The following is a 21739-nucleotide window of genomic DNA, read 5'->3' on the forward strand; positions in this document are numbered from 1 at the left end:
CGTCCTGTTCCACTGCGTGGCAATGTAGCGCTACTTTATTTTACAATTTAAACATAATGTCGAGTAACTTTGCAAATACTTTGCGCTATTTATGTTAATCTCTAGTTATATTGTGTCTTATACTCCAGTCACAATCAAAGCTGCATTCAAAATTTTATCTGGTTTGTGCCTTGCTGGCTAGTGTCTGTATGGAGCAATGGTTCCCAAACTTTCTGAGGCCGGGACCCACTTTTGGCCGAGACTTTTGTTTGGGACCCCCCACTACCGTACTTAGCCCCATTTTGTCTGACGTATGTCAACATCATCATCGTAGTTCCATCCCTATACTTAGCTCAATTCGAAAAATAAGTCCCTGCAACATCGAAAAGATGATAATTGTGGGGGCGGGGGATAGGGGGTTCAGGGTGTCCTACTGCTGTGCGTCGCTGAAGCTTGACTATCGCCGCTGATGGTGAGTCATGTGACCCGACCCATCCATCAGTCGCCATCAGTGGTCTACTTAGAGGTTTAGCACGGGGGGTGGGGGGGTTTGAAACACATTAGAGTGGGCCCCCCACACAGTATGATGTCCCCATTCTGCCTAGTAAGAAATAATAAAATACATACCTATCCCTGTTTCCACGACCATTGGAGGAGATCCTTCTGCTCCTCCGGTTGGTGTGTGGCTCGGCACAGACAGGCGTGATGACATCAATGCATCGCGCCTATCTGCTCCGAGCCGCACAAGGCACACCGCTCATGCCAAAGTGAATGCTAGAGCAAGGAGCTGTCAGCTCCTTGCTCCAGCATTGGATTCAACTGTATCTGCGTCCTGAGAACACAGATACAGTTGAAACCGGAACATCAGTGAGTGGCCCGCGACCCCAACCGGAGGTCTTCACACGACCCTCCAGGGGTCCTGGGGACCACAGCGCCGTACATTTGGTAGTGGCTGTGCCTGGTATTGCAGCTCAGCCTCATTCACTTGTAGAGACTGAGCTGAAGTACCAGGCACAACCACTAGCAAATATACTGCGCTGTGCCTGGTAAACAATGAAAGAAGCGTGGCCCTCACAATGGCCCCTTCAGTCAGCTGGTTGGTGGGGGTGCCAAGAGTCGGACCCTGTGCAATCTGATATTGATGGCCTATCATAGTCTTGGAAACCCCTCAGTTCAGACCCCCACTCATTCCCCCAATGAAGGGGCTGCAGTGATGTTCACAGCCCCCAAACCCTTTAGGTGCTGATGGGAGAATTCTGGGCATTATGCATACAATGGCCTCATTTATTCAAAGAGATCGGATTTTGCAGTCTGTGATAAGTGTCGCTCCTTCATAGACGTACTTCATCTATAGCCTAACAGATGGTTATGGATATTTTTAAACATGGGCTTAATGTACTGGCTATACACATAAGCCGATACAATTAAGTCTAAAAAAAAAAATAACTTGATAGGATTGTAAAAAAAAATATGAAAAAAAAGAAAATAATCACTAAAAAAATTTAATAAAAAAAGAAGTAAAAAAATATATTAATTACCATCACATAACAGCTCATAATATATTCATATTAACAGTTCATAATATATTCATATTTGGTGTTACCATAACTTTGGAAATATTTTTTTTTATGCATTTCCACTGTAATGTGCTAATTTATATTTACTCCAAAATGCACCTTAAAAAACGACATAAAACCTGTCCCCAAAAAAAAAATTACTGTCGGAATGTGGAGGAATAAAGAAAAAATACCAAAATTTCTGTTCTAATTCATTTTATAATAAGTCTTTATAAGAGTTGCTGTTTTTTTTTCTAATACAGAGCTACAATGATAAAATTCCATCTGCCTGCAGCCACCACTAGGGGGAGCACACTGCATACTGTTTTATTATGGAATTCAATGTATAAACAGTATGCAGTAAATTCCTAAGCTCCCCCTAGTGGTGATTGCTTTGCACTGGAAGAAAACAATGTTTATTATAGTAAGGAGCTCCTGCGGCTGCCAATCCTCTGTCATGATTGTGAAATAATCTATATGTAGCCGCAGATCTGTGGAATATTCCATCCGTTGTGTATCTGCCCGGCTCAGATGTGACATTAACGGAAAGGGATGACTCAACTCCCTGTAATAGCAGAACTTGTGACCGTTACATTGTTTCCTCTCTCTCGCTGCCACATTTCTCATTCATTTTGGAGCAATGTTTTAATTTTTAACAGAAACGGCCTGAGATTGAAGTTTATGGTTTAACTAAAAGTGGAACTTGGGTCACTCAGCGCCAGATTGATGCCCACGGCCTGTAGATCATAGAGCGGAGGGGCCCCAACAGGGTAACGGCTCTGGGCCTCCCCTATCGCCACATCATCCAGCTTTCCCAGAAACAGACACAACTAAGAAACACCTGAATAGAATTTTTAACAAATTGTCAAGTAAGGACGACTCTAAGGGCCAGTTCACACGGAGTATTTTGGCGCTGTTTTGACGCGGAAACAACGGCAAAAAAACACCTGAAGTCGCCTCCATTGATTAAAAAAAAAAAAATGCTCGCGGGAAATAGAAGCAACATGACCTTTCTTCGGCCATTTCCGACTCTGACCTCCCATTGACATCAATGGGAGGCAGAGAAAGCGATTTTCACCCGCTGCGCTCAATGGCAGTGAAAAACACGGCAAATGTTCTGCCGGTAGGTCAAATTCCTGAAGGAATTTTGAGGCAGATTTTTCCACCTGCAAAAAACTCCATGTGAACAGGGCCTAAGTGCATGCACTTGGTGTGCGATCGAAAACTGCCCTAAAAAACGCATCCGTTTTTACTGCAATTAGCCACGGTTCTGCATTTAGCATGGAAATTGCGGCAAACACATGCGTTTTTTCGGTTAGGTTTCTGGACTTTTGACCATCTGTCAGAGGAGCAGAGCATTGCAAATACCAGAAGCGCCTATTCCGTTGTACGGCGAGACACCAACAGCGGCCGATAGAACTCATTGACTTGAATTGGTTCTGTCAGGTTTCCGTCGGTGTATCCAGAAACAATAGCCTGTTGTTTCCAATATTTTTGGCCGGACCTGCAACGGAGGCCCCTAACTGAGCCTCTAACGCAGATGTGAATAAAGCCTTGGAAAAGCATGGTGGCTTTCTTCTCAAAACAGTGCCACGCCTGTCCACAGGTTGTGGGTGGTATTGCAGCTCAGCCCCATTCACTTTGTAGTAGATGAGCTGTAATACCAGACACAACCCATGGTCAGGCGTGGCGCTGTTTTTGGTAGAAGCAGACATGCTTTTCTAATCCTGGACAACCCCTTTAAATTTAAGTATTCCTGTGATTGGCAGCTGCAGTTTTTTTTTTAAAGAGACAGTAATAGAAATATTCCTGGAGCTGTATCCATGACAATGTAGCGGTACGATGATTTTATATGCATTAAAAAGCTGACCGTACACTGAAGATAACTTTTTTTTTTTTCTTGTTGGTGCACATAATCAAGCTGTGAACCACAATTATCATCCCCATGAACATATATTGTTGGATTGGCTAAGTGTGCATGTTTAATTGCATTTGAAGAGGAGGATAAGCGTTGCCTTGTACACGTGGCAACGCTTATCTCCTGGGGCAACAAAAGGAGATAAAGCATTTTTTCACCTTTCCAACCACTGTTTTATGCCAAAATGATGCAACTATATAAATAGTCTTGATTAAAAATTTTCTACAGTTTTGCATATACAGCTCCTATGCAGACCGATGTGTCTCTATGGATACAGACTACAAACTAACCCTGTGTAGTCTGATCCTACAGGCAGCCATAGCCTTTAAAATCCATGCTGCCCCCATACGCATTCGATTGTGGGGTGATCCCAGTTATATTTTCCTGCATTTTGGTTGGACGCGAACAGCCCAGGGATCTACTTGTCCGGTTGATCCCGCAGATTTCGGACTAATCTAATTTGACGATATTTACTGATTGGATATAGAACACTTTCAGTAATTATGTTTTACACAATGGATAAGTAAACTCGCTCCGGATGAACGAATGTTTGCTACAAAACAATGGTAATAATGAGGAGCTGTGGCAACGGGACTAAGGGATCGCTGGCCAGGGAGTCACTTCAGATTGCAATTCTGGCAGCCCCTTCCACCGCTATTACCTTTATTGTTGAGGAGGCGAGGCCCTAAATTTTACCTGGTTTGTATGCAGGAGACAGGAGATCATTACAATGTGCCCGGCCCACCTGAATCTGAAATACCTGCATGTAGATATAGCAGAGCTGAATTTGCTAATGTGGAACTGCTCGGCTCCCTAGTTACTGACCCTCATATGTGACTGTTACCTGATAATCTTCTTTTTATCACTTGAGGTTACCTTTTTTGTAGGTTGCAGTCAAGTCCAGATTAGGGATAGTAGGGGGCACTATCCAACCTTTGGGACCCAGAGTCCACCTGACCCCCTATTACAGGCCCTCTCTACTATGAGAGTTATGGAGACACCCTTCAAAAGAAAGTCCCTTGCATACTTGACCAACTCTTCACCTCCTCTAAGCTGGATAGGATCACTGAATGGCCATCAGGGAGGGTGGGTGGTGGTGGTGGCCCCCTAGGTGTCCTAAGTGAGGGAGGCCTCCGGGCATGTGACCTTCCTATAATCTGACGCAGGTTACAATTATTTTATTCTTATAAGAACAATCAGATCTCCATTTATTGACTACCTGCTGAGCGTGTGCTTATAAACATCCGCCAATCTGAGCAAGCAGAGCTGCAGTGTAAAGTATGGGGGGGGCAGGAGTAAAATCAGCCTCTGATGAAACTGGAGTATGATTTCAGACTACCTGACTCCAACAGACAATGCAGCTTAGTTGGAGTCGCTGATCATACTGCACCCGAAGGCTCTGTTCACATCTCCGTCAAAGGAGCCGAACAACGAAAAACCAGAGCTGCCGGAAGTCTTCGGCACACGATTTAGTTTGGTGTTCACAGTGTTCGTCATTTTGCTGGACAAAACTACGGATTCTGCGACAAAAGCTTCTAACGGAGCCTACGACGCAGATAGGAACAGGGCCTTAGGGTATGTTCACATGCGGCAGATTCATTGCAGAAATTTCTGCGACTCAGAATCTGTTCCATGCATCTGAATGGGGAGGTTTCTGCAGCATGTGCCTGGATTTCTGCATTCCAGTGAATAGGACAGTCGGAGAAATTTCTGCAACTAATCTGCCGTGTGTGAATTCACCCGTAGATCTAAAAAGCTGCTGACCCTTTTATCTTAAATATCTCCAATCCCTGTTTTTCTCAGAAAAGACTTTTCTGTATTTTTTTTAGGAGACCGAGACTCAGTATATTTGGGTTAATGCAATTCACTGGAATGAAATTGATGTGGCTGTTTAATGGATTTTAGATTAAAAACCCAGCATGGGCGGCAGAGCGAAGGGCGTAACGCAGAGAAGTGCCCCAGATTCTGCCAGGATTCCTGGATGAAACACAAGAACAATATCGTATATAACATAACTCCTGTATATCTACATATCCCATTGAATAATCCTAATACTTTACTGCACGTATTTTGTAGTGATGATATTGAATTACTTCATGACTTATACTCCAGTCACATCTAGAGCTGCATTCACAGGCTGTATGATCTCGGATCTCATTGCAGCCCCCTGCTGGTTGAGTGTAGGGAATTTTGTGTTATCACTGTACAGTAGCATGTGGTGGAGAACACTACATCTCCCACAATACAGAGCGACAGAATACAGTGGATCACTGGGGTTTGGCTAAACTATTAGGGATGCAGCTGTCTGCACAATGTGAATGGCTGCCAAGCTTTAAACCAGAACTCTTAATGTGAAGGGAAAAAAGAACTGGATATGTCTTATTATTATTTGATGGATACAATGTAATCTTTCCCTCTTTCCTTTGTGTTTGTTAAAGGAACACTCCGGACAAAACCGATACACTGTGTTATGCCTAAATCAAGGGGGAGGCGCATGACTTCTCTATTTAGACTCCTTTAAATCCTTGTGTCATTCCTCAGCCCCCTCGGCCCTCCTCTACACATTATACAGTGCATCAGTTCTACCTGGAGTGTTCTTTTAAAGGGGTTTTCTGGCGCTATAATATTAATAATCTATCCAGAGCTGACTGAAGAAGCGGCGGCACTCGACTGAGCGCTAAGTACCCTTCATTATTTACCAAGCACAGCGCCGTACATTTGGCAGTGGCTATGCCTGGTATTGCAGCTCAGTCCCATATATGTGAGCTGCAATACCAGGCACAGCCACGACCAAATGATGGCGCTGTGCCTGGCAAACAATTAAGGGTGGTAAGTCAGCCGATCTGATACTGATGGAATATCTTAAATGGGTATTCCGGTTACAGATCATATTTTCAATTACTCTCTCAATGTGTTATGTGTTGTTTAATAAAGTATACATCATGTTTTTTTTACCCTCCCATATGTTGCCGTATGTCAATATTAATTCCGTTATTTCCCATTCATTCCTAAGCACATTCCTGATCACTCTCGTGACCTGCCTTACGCCGCTCCAGACTACAAATCCCACAATTTGCGCCTCTCAGTCTGTGCACATTCACAAGTAGTTTTGCTCACGTAATGCATTGTAAAGTAGGCTGTGCGCGGCACAATGTGCATTCACGTCGCTGTCATACACTCACTTGATAAGAGGAGAAACAACGACCAGGGAGGGATAAGCGCCTACATGTTGTAACCTAGGGAAACGAAAAGTGACGATCGGGATGGGTGGGACTGGAAAGTTGCTTATTTTGCTGGAGAACCATAGAGAAAATTTAATTATTTATATTTATTGATTTTACTTAAAAATATTGGCCCTTCAAAGTGACGTTCTGTTTTGCAATAGTCGTGTGCTGTGACATCACTATATGCATTATCCTTATACTGTGACATCACTATATGCATTATCCTTATACTGTAACATCGTGTGTTCTTTATAACGGCATGTGACATCATTATATGTATTTGTTTTCTATGCTGTGAGGTCAAAGGTACATGGGGACCTTTTTTTGTATGCGTTCGTCCTGTGGATCCATGGTGTGCCTTATGCCTGTGCTGTAACATCCCTGCAAAGATTAGTGACATCGCTGTACGCAGTATCCCTGTGTTGACTTCACTGTACGAATTATCCCAATATTGTAACAGCCCTATGTGCACTATTCCTGCACTGTGACATCATTGTGTACATTATTCCTGCACTGTGACATCATTGTGTACATTATTCCTGTACTGTGATATCATTGTGTACATTATTCCTGTACTGTGACATCATTGTGTACATTATTCCTGTACTGTGACATTATTGTGTACATTATTCCTGTACTGTGACATCACTGTGTTTTATCCCTGTATTGTGACATCACTGTGGGCTTTATCCCTGTATTGTGACATCACTGTGAGCTTTATCCCTGTACTGTCACATCACTGTGGGCTTTATCCCTGTATTGTGACATCACTGTGGGCTTTATCCCTGTATTGTGACATCACTGTGGGCTTTATCCCTGTATTGTGACATCACCGTGTATGTTATTCCTGCACTTTAACATCACTGTGTACATTATTCCTGTACTGTGACATCACTGTGTTTTATCCCTGTATTGTGACATCACTGTGGGCTTTATCCGATACTGTGACATCACTGTGGGCTTTATCCCTGTATTGTGACATCACTGTGGGCTTTATCCCTGTACTCTCACATCACTGTGGGCTTTATCCCTGTACTCTCACATCACTGTGTTTTTTCCCCTGTATTGTGACATCACTGTGGGCTTTATCCCTGTACTGTCATATCACTGTGTGCATTATCTCTGTGCATTAAGAACAAAATATGTTTTCATGTTCGGAACTTGCTGCTAAAAGTGGTCACGATATAGTGGGGCACCATGGTTACTTGTTACACTCCTGCTCTATAGTTTGCCACTATTCCCACACCTCTGGTCACCAGGCTCCTCGCCTCTTTCTGTTGCATCACACCTGACTGCGGTCGTCAGTCGGGGCAGGGAACCCCTTAAGGGTATGTGCACACGATAACGTCAATTATGGCTGAAATTACGGAGCTGTTTTCAGGAGAAAACAGCTCCTGCATTTCAGATGTAATTGCTCGTACTCTCGTTTTGCGAGGCGTCAATTACGGACGTAATTTGGAGCTGTTCATTGGATTCAATGAAAAACGGCTCCAATTACGTCCCAAGAAGTGTCCTGCACTTTGACGAGGCTGTCATTTTACGCGCCGTCCTTTGACAGCGACGCGTAAAATTACAGGTCGTCGGCACAGTACGTCCGCAAACCCTTTCAAATGAATGGGCAGATGTTTGCCGACGTATTCGAGGCGTAAAACGCCTCTAATACGTCTGAAAATAGGTGTGTGAACCCAGCCATATCCACATATAAATGTCTGTCGGGTGGATCTGCTGTTTATTCTCTTCCAGCATAAGAGATTTCCCTGTTGAGCGATGTCTCCTGTCCCGGCTGCCACCAGGTTATATTTTTATCTGATAGTCACAAGCAGTAATTCTCTCCGCTGTATTCAGCGTGATTATTTATATGGCTGACATTACAGATTCATGGCCATATTAAGGATATTTTTTTTCTCCTAATTTACTGTCAAAAGAGCCATAAACTCCTATATCTATTAAATACTATATTATATACTGTGTGACTGCTATAACCGTATACATATAATTAAAGGGCATCTCCCCCAGCAAGATCCTTGTATGTCACGACATCCATATCAGGCGCCCGTTGTTGCACTTGGCCAATTCCTTTCTCCCTGGAGGGGGTGTTTAGTTTTCTTTTAAATGGACGATGATAATTTCAGTGTGAATACGGAGATATTGCAGTTTTCACACTGGACACTGAGCCGTCTGAATAGGTTGATAGTCCCTGCACTTTTCAGCTTTTACTGTATACACTGGGACAGGGTCAGTAATCATCTCAATATCACCGGGCAGGGGTACAATATAAGGTAATACCTCTATCTTAAAGTTGAAGACAGCAAACATAGGATGACGCCATTGACATTGGAGACAGCTCAGCTCCTCCTCCCTCCTCCCTCTCCCTGCACAGAGACTTCTGCACATGGCAGAGCATGCCCACTACACTCTCCCATAGAAGACAATGATTTATATTATTATTTCCATGAAAGCAAAATGGCTGCCTGCATAATCATGTAAATAGAATAGTTTGACCTCACCACAAGGTGCTGAAGCTAAGTGGAAAGCTACACATTTCTTAAGTTGCCCCAGGGCAATACTGAGAACACGGCAATTAGTAATCATCGTACCCAGAATTACAAGGGAGTGCTGGGACCTGGCCAGTGCTACCAAATGCAATTTCCCTTTGCAATGTGGATTTATTTCTCAGGATTTCTTTTTTAGACCCCCACAAGATTCTGATTATAAGATTATGTCTTTACCTGTGTTTAGGGTTTCCCAGGACAGTGGTGCAGGCAGAGGCTCTGGATAAGATCTGTGACCTGGACCTGGTAATCACGTTAAATATCCCATTCGAGACCCTGAAGGATCGTCTGAACACGCGGTGGGTTCACCTGCCCAGCGGAAGAGTCTACAACCTGGAGTTCAACCCTCCCCAAGTGCACGTAAGAATATTCAGTACTGGCTGGTGACTCTCTGTAGTACGGAGTGTGACTATAGAGAGGGAAGCTGTGCTTTACATTCAAGTGAATGGGGCTGAACAGGTGTAGAGAAGAACATATATGTATGGAACAGCGAAGGGTCCATAATGCTCCATGGGGTTCACACAGCATAGTTATGGCACAATTAGCATTTTTTTTTGTCAAAATCAGAAATATCGCTCTTTGAAAAAGAATATAACTACTATAATACTGCCCCTATATACAAGAATATAACTACTATAATACTGCCCCTATATACAAGAATATAACTAATATAATACTGTCCCCTATATACAAGAATATAACTACTATAATACTGCCTCTATATGCAAGAATATAACTACTATAATACTGCCCCCTATATACAAGAATATAACTACTATAATACTGCTCCTACATACAAGAATATAACTACTATAATACTGCCCCCTATATACAAGAGTATAACTACTATAATACTGCTCCCTATATACAAGAATATAACTACTATAATACTGCCCCTATATACAAGAATATAACTACTATAATACTGCCCCTATATACAAGAATATAACTACTAAAATACTGCCTCCTATATACAAGAATATAACTACTATAATACTGCCCCTATATACAAGAATATAACTACTATAATACTGCCCCCTATATACAAGAATATAACTACTATAATACTGCTCCTATATACAAGAATATAACTACTATAATACTGCCCCCTATATACAAGAATATAACTACTATAATACTGCTCCTATATACAAGAATATAACTACTATAATACTGCCCCCCTATATACAAGAATATAACTACTATAATACTGCCCCCTATATACAAGAATATAACTACTATTAGGGTATGTGCACACACACTAATTACGTCCGTAATATACGGACGTATTTCAGCAGCAAGTTCCGGACCGAACTCAGTGCAGGGAGCCGGGCTCCTAGCATCATAGTTATGTACGATGCTAGGAGTCCCTGCCTCGCTGCAGGACAACTGTCCCGTACTGAAAACATGATTACAGAACGGGACAGTTGTCCTGCAGAGAGGCAGGGACCCCTAGCATCGTACATAACTATGATGCTAGGAGCCCGGCTCCCTGCACTGAGTTCGGTCCGGAACTTGGGGCCGAAATACGTCCGTATATTACGGACGTAATTAGTGTGTGTGCACATACCCTAACACTGCCCCTATATACAAGAATATAACTACTATAATACTGCCCCCTATATACAAGAATATAACTACTATAATACTGCCCCTATATACAAGAATATAACTAATATAATACTGTCCCCTATATACAAGAATATAACTACTATAATACTGCCTCTATATACAAGAATATAACTACTATAATACTGCCCCTATATACAAGAATATAACTAATATAATACTGCCCCCTATATACAAGAATATAACTACTATAATACTGCTGCTATATACAAGAATATAACGACTATAATACTGCCTCCTATATACAAGAATATAACTACTGTAATACTGCCCCCTATATACAAGAATATAACTACTATAATACTGCTCCCTATATACAAGAATATAACTACTATAATACTGCTCCCTATATACAAGAATATAACTACTATAATACTGCCCCCTATGTACAAGAATATAACTACTATAATACTGCCCCCTATATACAAGAATATAACTACTATAATACTGCTCCTATATACAGGAATATAACTACTATAATACTGCCCCTATATACCTGGTAATCACGTTAAACATCCCATTCGAGACCCTGAAGGATCGTCTGAACACGCGGTGGGTTCACCTGCCCAGCGGAAGAGTCTACAACCTGGAGTTCAACCCTCCCCAAGTGCACGTAAGAATATTCAGTACTGGCTGGTGACTCTCTGTAGTACGGAGTGTGACTATAGAGAGGGAAGCTGTGCTTTACATTCAAGTGAATGGGGCTGAACAGGTGTAGAGAAGAACATATATGTATGGAACAGCGAAGGGTCCATAATGCTCCATGGGGTTCACACAGCATAGTTATGGCACAATTAGCATTTTTTTTTGTCAAAATCAGAAATATCGCTCTTTGAAAAAGAATATAACTACTATAATACTGCCCCTATATACAAGAATATAACTACTATAATACTGCCCCTATATACAAGAATATAACTAATATAATACTGTCCCCTATATACAAGAATATAACTACTATAATACTGCCTCTATATGCAAGAATATAACTACTATAATACTGCCCCCTATATACAAGAATATAACTACTATAATACTGCTCCTACATACAAGAATATAACTACTATAATACTGCCCCCTATATACAAGAGTATAACTACTATAATACTGCTCCCTATATACAAGAATATAACTACTATAATACTGCCCCTATATACAAGAATATAACTACTATAATACTGCCCCTATATACAAGAATATAACTACTATAATACTGCCTCCTATATACAAGAATATAACTACTATAATACTGCCCCTATATACAAGAATATAACTACTATAATACTGCCCCCTATATACAAGAATATAACTACTATAATACTGCTCCTATATACAAGAATATAACTACTATAATACTGCCCCCTATATACAAGAATATAACTACTATAATACTGCCCCTATATACAAGAATATAACTACTATAACACTGCCCCTATATACAAGAATATAACTACTATAATACTGCCCCCTATATACAAGAATATAACTACTATAATACTGCCCCTATATACAAGAATATAACTAATATAATACTGTCCCCTATATACAAGAATATAACTACTATAATACTGCCTCTATATACAAGAATATAACTACTATAATACTGCCCCTATATACAAGAATATAACTAATATAATACTGCCCCCTATATACAAGAATATAACTACTATAATACTGCTGCTATATACAAGAATATAACGACTATAATACTGCCTCCTATATACAAGAATATAACTACTGTAATACTGCCCCCTATATACAAGAATATAACTACTATAATACTGCTCCCTATATACAAGAATATAACTACTATAATACTGCTCCCTATATACAAGAATATAACTACTATAATACTGCCCCCTATGTACAAGAATATAACTACTATAATACTGCCCCCTATATACAAGAATATAACTACTATAATACTGCTCCTATATACAGGAATATAACTACTATAATACTGCCCCTATATACAAGAATATGACTACTATAATACTGCCCCTATATACAAGAATATAACTAATATAATACTGCCCCCTATATACAAGAATATAACTACTATAATACTGCTCCTATATACAAGAATATAACTACTATAATACTGCTCCCTATATACAAGAATATAACTACTATAATACTGCCCCCTATGTACAAGAATATAACTACTATAATACTGCCCCCTATATACAAGAATATAACTACTATAATACTGCTCCTATATACAGGAATATAACTACTATAATACTGCCCCTATATACAAGAATATGACTACTATAATACTGCCCCTATATACAAGAATATAACTAATATAATACTGCCCCCTATATACAAGAATATAACTACTATAATACTGCTGCTATATACAAGACTATAACTACTATAATACTGCCACTATGTACAAGAATATAACTACTATAATACTGCTCCTATATACAAGAATATAACTACTATAATACTGCCCCTATATACAAGAATATAACTACTATAATACTGCCTCCTATATACAAGAATATAACTACTATAATACTGCCCCCTATATACAAGAATATAACTACTATAATACTGCCCCTATATACAAGAATATAACTACTATAATACTGCCGCCTATAGACAAGAATATAACTACTATAATACTGTCCTCTATATACAAGAATATAACTACTACAATACTGCCCCGTATATACAAGAATATAACTACTATAATACTGCCCCTATATACAAGAACATAACTACTATAATACTGCCCCCTATATACAAGAATATTAACTACTATAAGGGCATGACCACACATGGCGGAATTCCTCCGCAACTGTCCGCATCAATGCCGCACCTAATCCGGGTTGCGGATTACGGCTGCGGATCTGCACAAAATGTGCAGAAAATTGATGCGGACTAGCTGCTGCGGACTGCGGGAAAAGTGCTTCCCTTCTCCCTATCAGTGCAGGATAGAGAGAAGGGACAGCACTTTCCCTAGTGAAAGTAAAAGAAATTCATACTTACCGCCCGTTGTCTTTATGACGCGTCCCTCCTTCGGCATCCAGCCCGACCTCCCTGGATGACGCGCCAGTCCATGTGACCGCTGCAGCCTGTGCTTGGCCTGTGATTGGCTGCAGCCGTCACTTACACTGAAACGTCATCCTGGGAGGCCGGACTGGAGACAGAAACAGGGAGTTCTCGGTAAGTACGAACTTCATTTTTTTTTACAGATACATGTATATTGGGATCGGTAGTCACTGTCCCGGGTGCAGAAACAGTTACTGCCGATCGCTTAACTCTTTCAGCACCCTGGACAGTGACTATTTACTGACGTCTCCTAGCAACGCTCCCGTCATTACGGGAGCCCCATTGACTTCCTCAGTCTGGCTGTAGACCTAGAAATACATAGGTCCAGCCAGAATGAAGAAATGTCAAGTTAAAAAAGCAAGACGCATCCGCAGCACACATGACATGTGCATGACAGCTGCGGACTTCATTGCGGAACTTTGAATCTCCATTGAAGTCAATGGAGAAATTCCGCCATGAGTCCGCCACTGCTCCGCAACAGACAGAGCATGCTGCGGACACCATATTCCGCTCCGCAGCCTATGCTCCGCAGCGGAATTGTACGCATCGTGTAAACGAACACTGCTAAATTAAAGTGAAAGTCAATGGAGAAACGGCTCCGCTGCGGATTAACGCTGCGGAGTGTCCGCAGCGGAATTTAAGTGAAATTCCGCCATGTGTGAACCCGCCCTAATACTGCCTCCTATATACAAGAATATAACTACTATAACACTGCCCCCTATAGACAAGAATATAACTACTATAATACTGTCCTCTATATACAAGAATATAACTACTACAATACTGCCCCGTATATACAAGAAAATAACTACTATAATACTGCTCCTATATACAAGAATATAACTACTATAATACTGCCCCTATATACAAGAATACAACTACTATAATACTGCTCCCTATATACAAGAATATAACTAATATAATACTGCCCCCTATATACAAGAATACAACTACTATAATACTGCCTCCTATATACAAGAATATAACTACTATAATACTGCCCCCTATATACAAGAATATAGCTACTATAATACTGCCCCCTATATACAAGAGTATAACTACTATAATACTGCCTCCTATATACAAGAATATAGCTACTATAATACTGCCCCTATATACAAGACTATAACTACTATAATACTGCCTCCTATATACAAGAATATAACTACTATAATACTGCCCCTATATACAAGAATATAACTACTATAATACTGCTCCTATATACATCCAAATAACTACTATAATACTGCCCCTATATACAAGAATATAACTACTATAATACTGCCCCTATATACAAGAATATAACTACTATAATACTGCCCCCTATAGACAAGAATATAACTACTATAATACTGCTCCTATATACAAGAATATAACTACTATAATACTGCCCCCTATATACAAGAATATCACTACTATAATACTGCCCCTATATACAAGAATATAACTACTATAATACTGCCTCCTATATACAAGAATATAACTACTATAATACTGCCTCCTATATACAAGAATATAACTACTATAATACTGCTCCTATATACAAGAATATAACTACTATAATACTGCCCCTATATACAAGAATATAACTACTATAATACTGCCTCTATATACAAGAATATAACTACTATAATACTGCCTCTATATACAAGAATATAACTACTATAATACTGCCCCCTATATACAAGAATATTACTACTATAATACTGCCCCTATATACAAGAATATAACTACTATAATACTGCCCCTATATACAAGAATATAACTACTATAATACTGCCTCTATATACAAGAATATAACTACTATAATACTGCCCCCTATATACAAGAATATAACTACTATAATACTGCCCCTATATACAAGAATATAACGACTATAATACTGCCTCCTATATACAAGAATATAACTACTATAATACTGCCCCCTATATACAAGAATATAACTACTATAATACTGCCCCTATATACAAGAATATAACTACTATAATACTGCCTCTATATACAAGAATATAACTACTATAATACTGCCCCTATATACAAGAATATAACTACTATAATACTGCCCCTATATACAAGAATATAACTACTATAATACTGCCCCTATATACAAGAATATAACTACTATAATACTGCCTCTATATACAAGAATATAGCTACTATAATACTCCCCCCTTTATACAAGAATATAACTACTATAATACTGCTCCTATAAACAAGAATATAACTACTATAATACTGCCCCCTATACACAAGAATATAACTACTATAATACTGCCCCCTATACACAAGAATATAACTACTATAATACTGCCCCCTATACACAAGAATATAACTACTATAATACCACCCCTATGTATAAAAATATAACAAATCTATTTGTCACAGGACGGTGGTATTCATAGGAATTTTTTTTTATTCTTTTATTTTTCCGTTTTCCAACACACCAATATAATGGTGCAGACATATGCAGCACTGACATCGGCCCACAGGCCAGTATAAGTAATTACAATGAGTGCAAAGAAACACAAAGAACAACATACAGCTGAAATCAATATTGATAAAAAAACTCTTGTATGCACCCTGAACCCGCAGCCATGCATAATAAATTCATAGGAATTTATCCTTTTTATTTCTCTTGTTTTTGTCATCTCGCTCATTGCCAGCAGGTGGCAGCATTATTAAGAATTGTCAGGTTGCAGCACTTTGTGTAGAATGTTTTACATTACGTGATATTTTTCCCTGCAGCTAAAATTGTTACTTTGTGTTCAGGTTTGCTGCACTGTAATGACATTTATTATGTTGGTCACATCTTGAAGTTATGGTGAGACACATTTTTATACGGATTATATGATCAAAGAGATTTTTAGAAGACCTGAGGTTGTCCGGAAATGCTGTAGTTTTGCCACCAGTTGTCAACTCAGCAGCAGAACTTCATATAACCATGAAGAGATAATTGTATAGCAGGATCTATAAAGTCTAATTTTTTCATTTTATCGGAGGTATATGTCGGGAGTATTTACCTCTGACGGAAGGCTGTGACGTATTCCACTGTTTTGGCATAAAGTGGCATACGTCGCCCATTGACTACAGTTTTTTGTTTTTTTTAAATATACCTCACGGTACACATTTTTTTTTTACTGTACCCCTCCGTATAGGAAAGCCTAAGAATAAAAAACGGTTTGCTTACACATACCGGCCTGGCATATGCCGAAAGGACACTTTTTTTGGGCATACGGCAGGTGTATGGGGCCCTATGGATACCTCTGGAGAGCTGTATGATTCCCTATGCTGTGAGCTCCCCCTAGTGTCAGCTGCAGGAAGACAGAATTTTATTATGTTACCCTATATATGTGTGTGAAGGGAACCAGGAGATTTGGAACTCTTTATAATAAAAAAGTCTTTTACCCTAAGTCTTTAGCTTAGACCACCAGAGAAATTATGCTACAAAAAAAACACCTAAACCACTAGGACTATGACAGCAAAACTAGCGCTGACCCCGAAACCACCATATATAAAAGTGTAAGATGTGTCCTACTGTATGTAGAAAGTTGGCAAAGTCTGTATGATCAGCGGCATTTTGTTGTCTCCAATGTTGACACCAATGCACTTGGAAACCCCCTTTAAAAATCCTGCGTTTGCCCCTTAAAAATCAAAAACTCCTAAGACCCAGTACGTGTTACGTTGAGAGCTGGGGCCTTGCGGATTTACTATTTGTTCTTTTCATATCTGATTTCAGGGCATTGATGATGTCACCGGGGAGCCGCTTGTCCGGCAGGAGGACGATAAGCCTGACGCAGTGGTTGCCAGACTGCGCCAATACAAAGATGTTGCCAAACCGGTGATGGAGCGATACAAGTGAGTATAATGTAGCAGAGTCCAGCCGGTGATTTAGCAGGTTATATAACATTACATGTCGGGGGTTGTGTGTGTGGAGCAATTCATGAATCATTCCTCATTGCTGCATAAAAAGCTTTACCTGTGTGAACCGGGGACAATGCAACTTTTTGTTTTCTTCATTTCTTTTTGAAATCTTTTTCTAGATTTTAAAGGGGATGTGATGACTTTCTATAAATCCAAAGTCATACAAGGAGGGTCTCCAGCTTGCAACCCTTTTCTATTATCCGAAGTACAGAGCCGCTCACAAAGAAGGGTTCTTACTACGAGACCCAAACCTTGTCCTTGGGCAAAAAAAATCGAGTTGGCCAACAATATTTGTCATTTTTATTAAAGGCAACTGTTATGGACAAATAGGTCATTATTGGGTGAAGGGTTTACTACGAGAATCCCAAAATGTATTCAGACCACAAAATAAATTCAGATCCCAGATTTATAGCAGATCCCGGACTCCTAAATAAATTCAGATACCAAAAGTAAGTCAGACCCCAGATGCCACCATTTAATTACCACTCCCAGGTCCTCTTCACCGACGCGCCGTCGCACCAGGTCCTAATGTCGTCCCAGATTTTTGCAAAACTGTGGTTTATGATGCGCTTTTTTTGCCACAATTTTCAGTAAATTGCCACAAAATTGTGACCTATAAAAAGATACAGGTCTGAGTCGAAATGTGTTCTGCCTCTGCTGGGGGGTCCTAAGCCCCCTGGGTGGTGGAGGCCCTAGTGCATGATAAAAGGCAGACAATCACTTTAAGATTATGGGTCCCATCGCTCTATTGGGGTTTCTAAGGCTTCGTTCACATCTGCGTCAGGGTCTCGTTCTGGCGTTCCATCGGAGCTTCCCGTCTGAACGGAATTCTGACTGAAACAAACGAAAACCATAGTTTTCCGTTTGCATCACCATTGATTTCAATGGTGACGGATCCGGTGCAAATGGTTTCCATTTGTCTCAGTTGTGCAGGGTTTCCGTCGTGTTGACGGAATGACTATAGTAGTCGGTATTCATTCCGTGAAAACGACGGAAACTTTGTACAACTGAGACAAATGGAAACCATTTGCACCGGATCCGTCACCATTGAAATGAATAGTGATGGAAACAGGAAAACTATGGTTTTCGTTTGTTTCAGTCAGAATTCCGTTCAGACGGGAAGCTCCGATGGAACGACAGAACGAGACCCTGACGCAGATGGGAACGAAGCCTAAACCAGGCAATCCCAAACAATAGGAGAGGTGGGTATCCTGATGGGACCACCCTTTTAAAGGGACTAATAAAAGAGGGAAACCCGATCAAGGGACCCTCTCTATTACCTCATCATATTCTAATAGGGCATTTTACAGGGAATTGTGTATACCGGACAATCCCATAAGTGGCTTTTACGCTAGATTTCCTGTGCGTCAGTCTATATTGTGCAGCCCTGTGGTACTCTCGGACTGGCTTAGGATAGTTTGATTCTGCCAACTATTGGTCTCTAGATAAGAAGTTTCTGCATAGTCTCCTGTGACAAGGACAAAAATAGCTCGGCTGTGGAGCCAGACATGTTCACATCTTAACACTCGACCAGTGGAACTTGCATTGACTTGATGAGTTTATTGCTTAGGTGCAGGATGGTTTTGTCTTATATAAAGGCATGGCGACCAGGGTGTAGCCGCCATATTGTGCGCAATCCTCCTTTGGAGTCTAGGTCAGAAGAGCCAGACTACTTTGGGTGCAAATTTAAGACTATGTTTACCTCATTGTAAATACATTACATTACTTATCTTATACTGATCCTGAGTTATATCCTGTATTATACTCCAGAGCTGCACTCACTATTCTGCTGGTGGAGTCACTGTGTACATACATTACATTACTTATCCTGTAACGTATCCTTAGGCTGTAACTCCGGATCAGTACAGGATAAGTAATGTAATGTATGTACACAGTGACTCCACCAGCAGAATAGTGAGTTCAGCTCTGGAGTATTATACAGGATGTAACTCAGGATCAGTACAGGATAAGTAATGTAATGTATGTACACAGTGACTCCACCAGCAGAATAGTGAGTGCAGCTCTGGAGTATAATACAGGATATAACTCAGGATCAGTACAGGATAAGTAATGTAATGTATGTACACAGTGACTCCACCAGCAGAATAGTGAGTGCAGCTCTGCAGTATAATACAGGATGTAACTCAGGATCAGTACAGGATAAGTAATGTATGTACACAGTGACTCCACCAGCAGAATAGTGAGTGCAGCTCTGGAGTATAATACAGGATATAACTCAGGATCAGTACAGGATAAGTAATATAATGTATGTACCAGTGACTCCACCAGCAGAATAGTGAGTGCAGCTCTGGAGTATAATACAGGATGTAACTCAGGATCAGTACAGGATAAGTAATGTAATGTATGTACACAGTGACCACCAGCAGAATAGTGAGTGCAGCTCTGGAGTATAATACAGGATGTATCTCAGGATCAGTACAGGATTAGTCATGTCATGTATGTACACAGTGACTCCACTAATTCTAAGTAGCTGTAAAATGGTGTTCTTAGGATAATCTATGTATGTGCCTCCTGCTTTAAGGGCAGATTCAGACGTGGCGGAAATGCAGTGGAATTCTGCAGCAGCCGTTTTTTACATTTCTTTCTATACATTTTTAATTTGAGGGTATATTTGAAACCTTTCTATATATTTTTAGCAAACTTAGTTCAGACGTTGCAGAAAATAACTGGGCGAAAATCAGGCCGTGGTGCAGAATTTCCCCTCCGCGGCTCATTCCATTGCGGGGAAGAAGCGGAATTTCACTGCGGATTTCAGCCTTTGCAATGCAAAAACTGAAATCTGTGGCAAGTCCGCTGTGATATCTGCAACGTCTGAATTACCTGTCAAATATGCAAATGTTGCTGCACATTCATTGCGTAATTTCCCCAAATCTGCACCAACATTTGCAGCGGAAAAACTCTGCCACGTGTGAACATGGCCTAACTCTCTCTTCTATTCCAGGAGCAAAGGAACTCTTCACACTTTCTCAGGAACCGAGACCAACAAAATCTGGCCGTACATCTACACGCTCATGAGCCACAGAATCACACCGGTACATCCTGAGGACACCAGCCAAGCGTTCCGCCCCGAGGCACCATAGACCCCCTGGTTATTTATTGGTCTCTGCGCAGGATGGATGTGGTGCTATGTCCTCACTATAGATATATATGAGTTGTTTATGCTGTTTTGTTCTATTTTCTTCTCTTTCAGGAGATTTCAGCACTTCTTATGTCGAGACAAGAAATGTTTTCTAAATCCGTTCAGTGTTTCTCAGAGCGTCAATGTTATGTCAACCAATGAATTCTCTGCTGCAATTCTAAATTTATTATCTGGATATTTTTGAACATATCTATATGGCGTATCGGTTATTAGTGGCCTTGTGATCTTTATGATATTATCTTGTATTTTTGTGAGAATATATGTCAAAGTAGTTTATTGTAAAAGACGTAAAGCATTATAACAACAGATGGGTCCCATATATAAAAACTGTCTCAGAGGGAGAAGTGGCAAATAATCAGCTCTCATTTTCTGACCTGCCTTGGGGAAATGAAACACGGACTCTTTTTCCCTAAGGGTATGTGCACACACACTAATTACGTCCGTAATTGACGGACGTAATTCGGCCGCAAGTACCGGACCGAACTCCGTGCAGGGAGCCGGGCTCCTAGCATCATAGTTATGTACGATGCTAGGAGTCCCTGCCTCTCCGTGGAACTACTGTCCCGTACTGTAATCATGTTTTCAGTACGGGACAGTTGTCCTGCAGAGAGGCAGGGACTCCTAGCGTCGTACATAAGTATGATGCTAGGAGCCCGGCTCCCTGCACTGAGTTCGGTCCGGTACTTGCGGCCGAAATACGTCCGTCAATTACGGACGTAATTAGTGTGTGTGCACAT

The 21739-nt window shown here is 40.5% G+C and overlaps 1 protein-coding gene across 1 annotated transcript in view; it reads left to right on the top strand.

Moving 5' to 3' along the window:
• Positions 1 to 21464, top strand: part of AK4 (adenylate kinase 4) — a 47811-nt gene extending 26347 nt beyond the window's left edge. Inside the window, exons 4-7 of the mRNA XM_075832089.1 lie at positions 9417 to 9589; positions 11322 to 11471; positions 17658 to 17776; positions 20805 to 21464. Of these exons, the coding sequence (XP_075688204.1) occupies positions 9417 to 9589; positions 11322 to 11471; positions 17658 to 17776; positions 20805 to 20943 (581 nt within the window). The 3' untranslated portion in view covers positions 20944 to 21464. The remainder of the gene's footprint in view (positions 1 to 9416; positions 9590 to 11321; positions 11472 to 17657; positions 17777 to 20804) is intronic.
• Positions 21465 to 21739: the final 275 nt, after the last annotated feature.

The sequence above is a fragment of the Rhinoderma darwinii genome, chromosome 7, assembly GCF_050947455.1.
Source record: "Rhinoderma darwinii isolate aRhiDar2 chromosome 7, aRhiDar2.hap1, whole genome shotgun sequence".
Taxonomy (NCBI): Eukaryota; Metazoa; Chordata; class Amphibia; order Anura; family Rhinodermatidae; genus Rhinoderma; species Rhinoderma darwinii.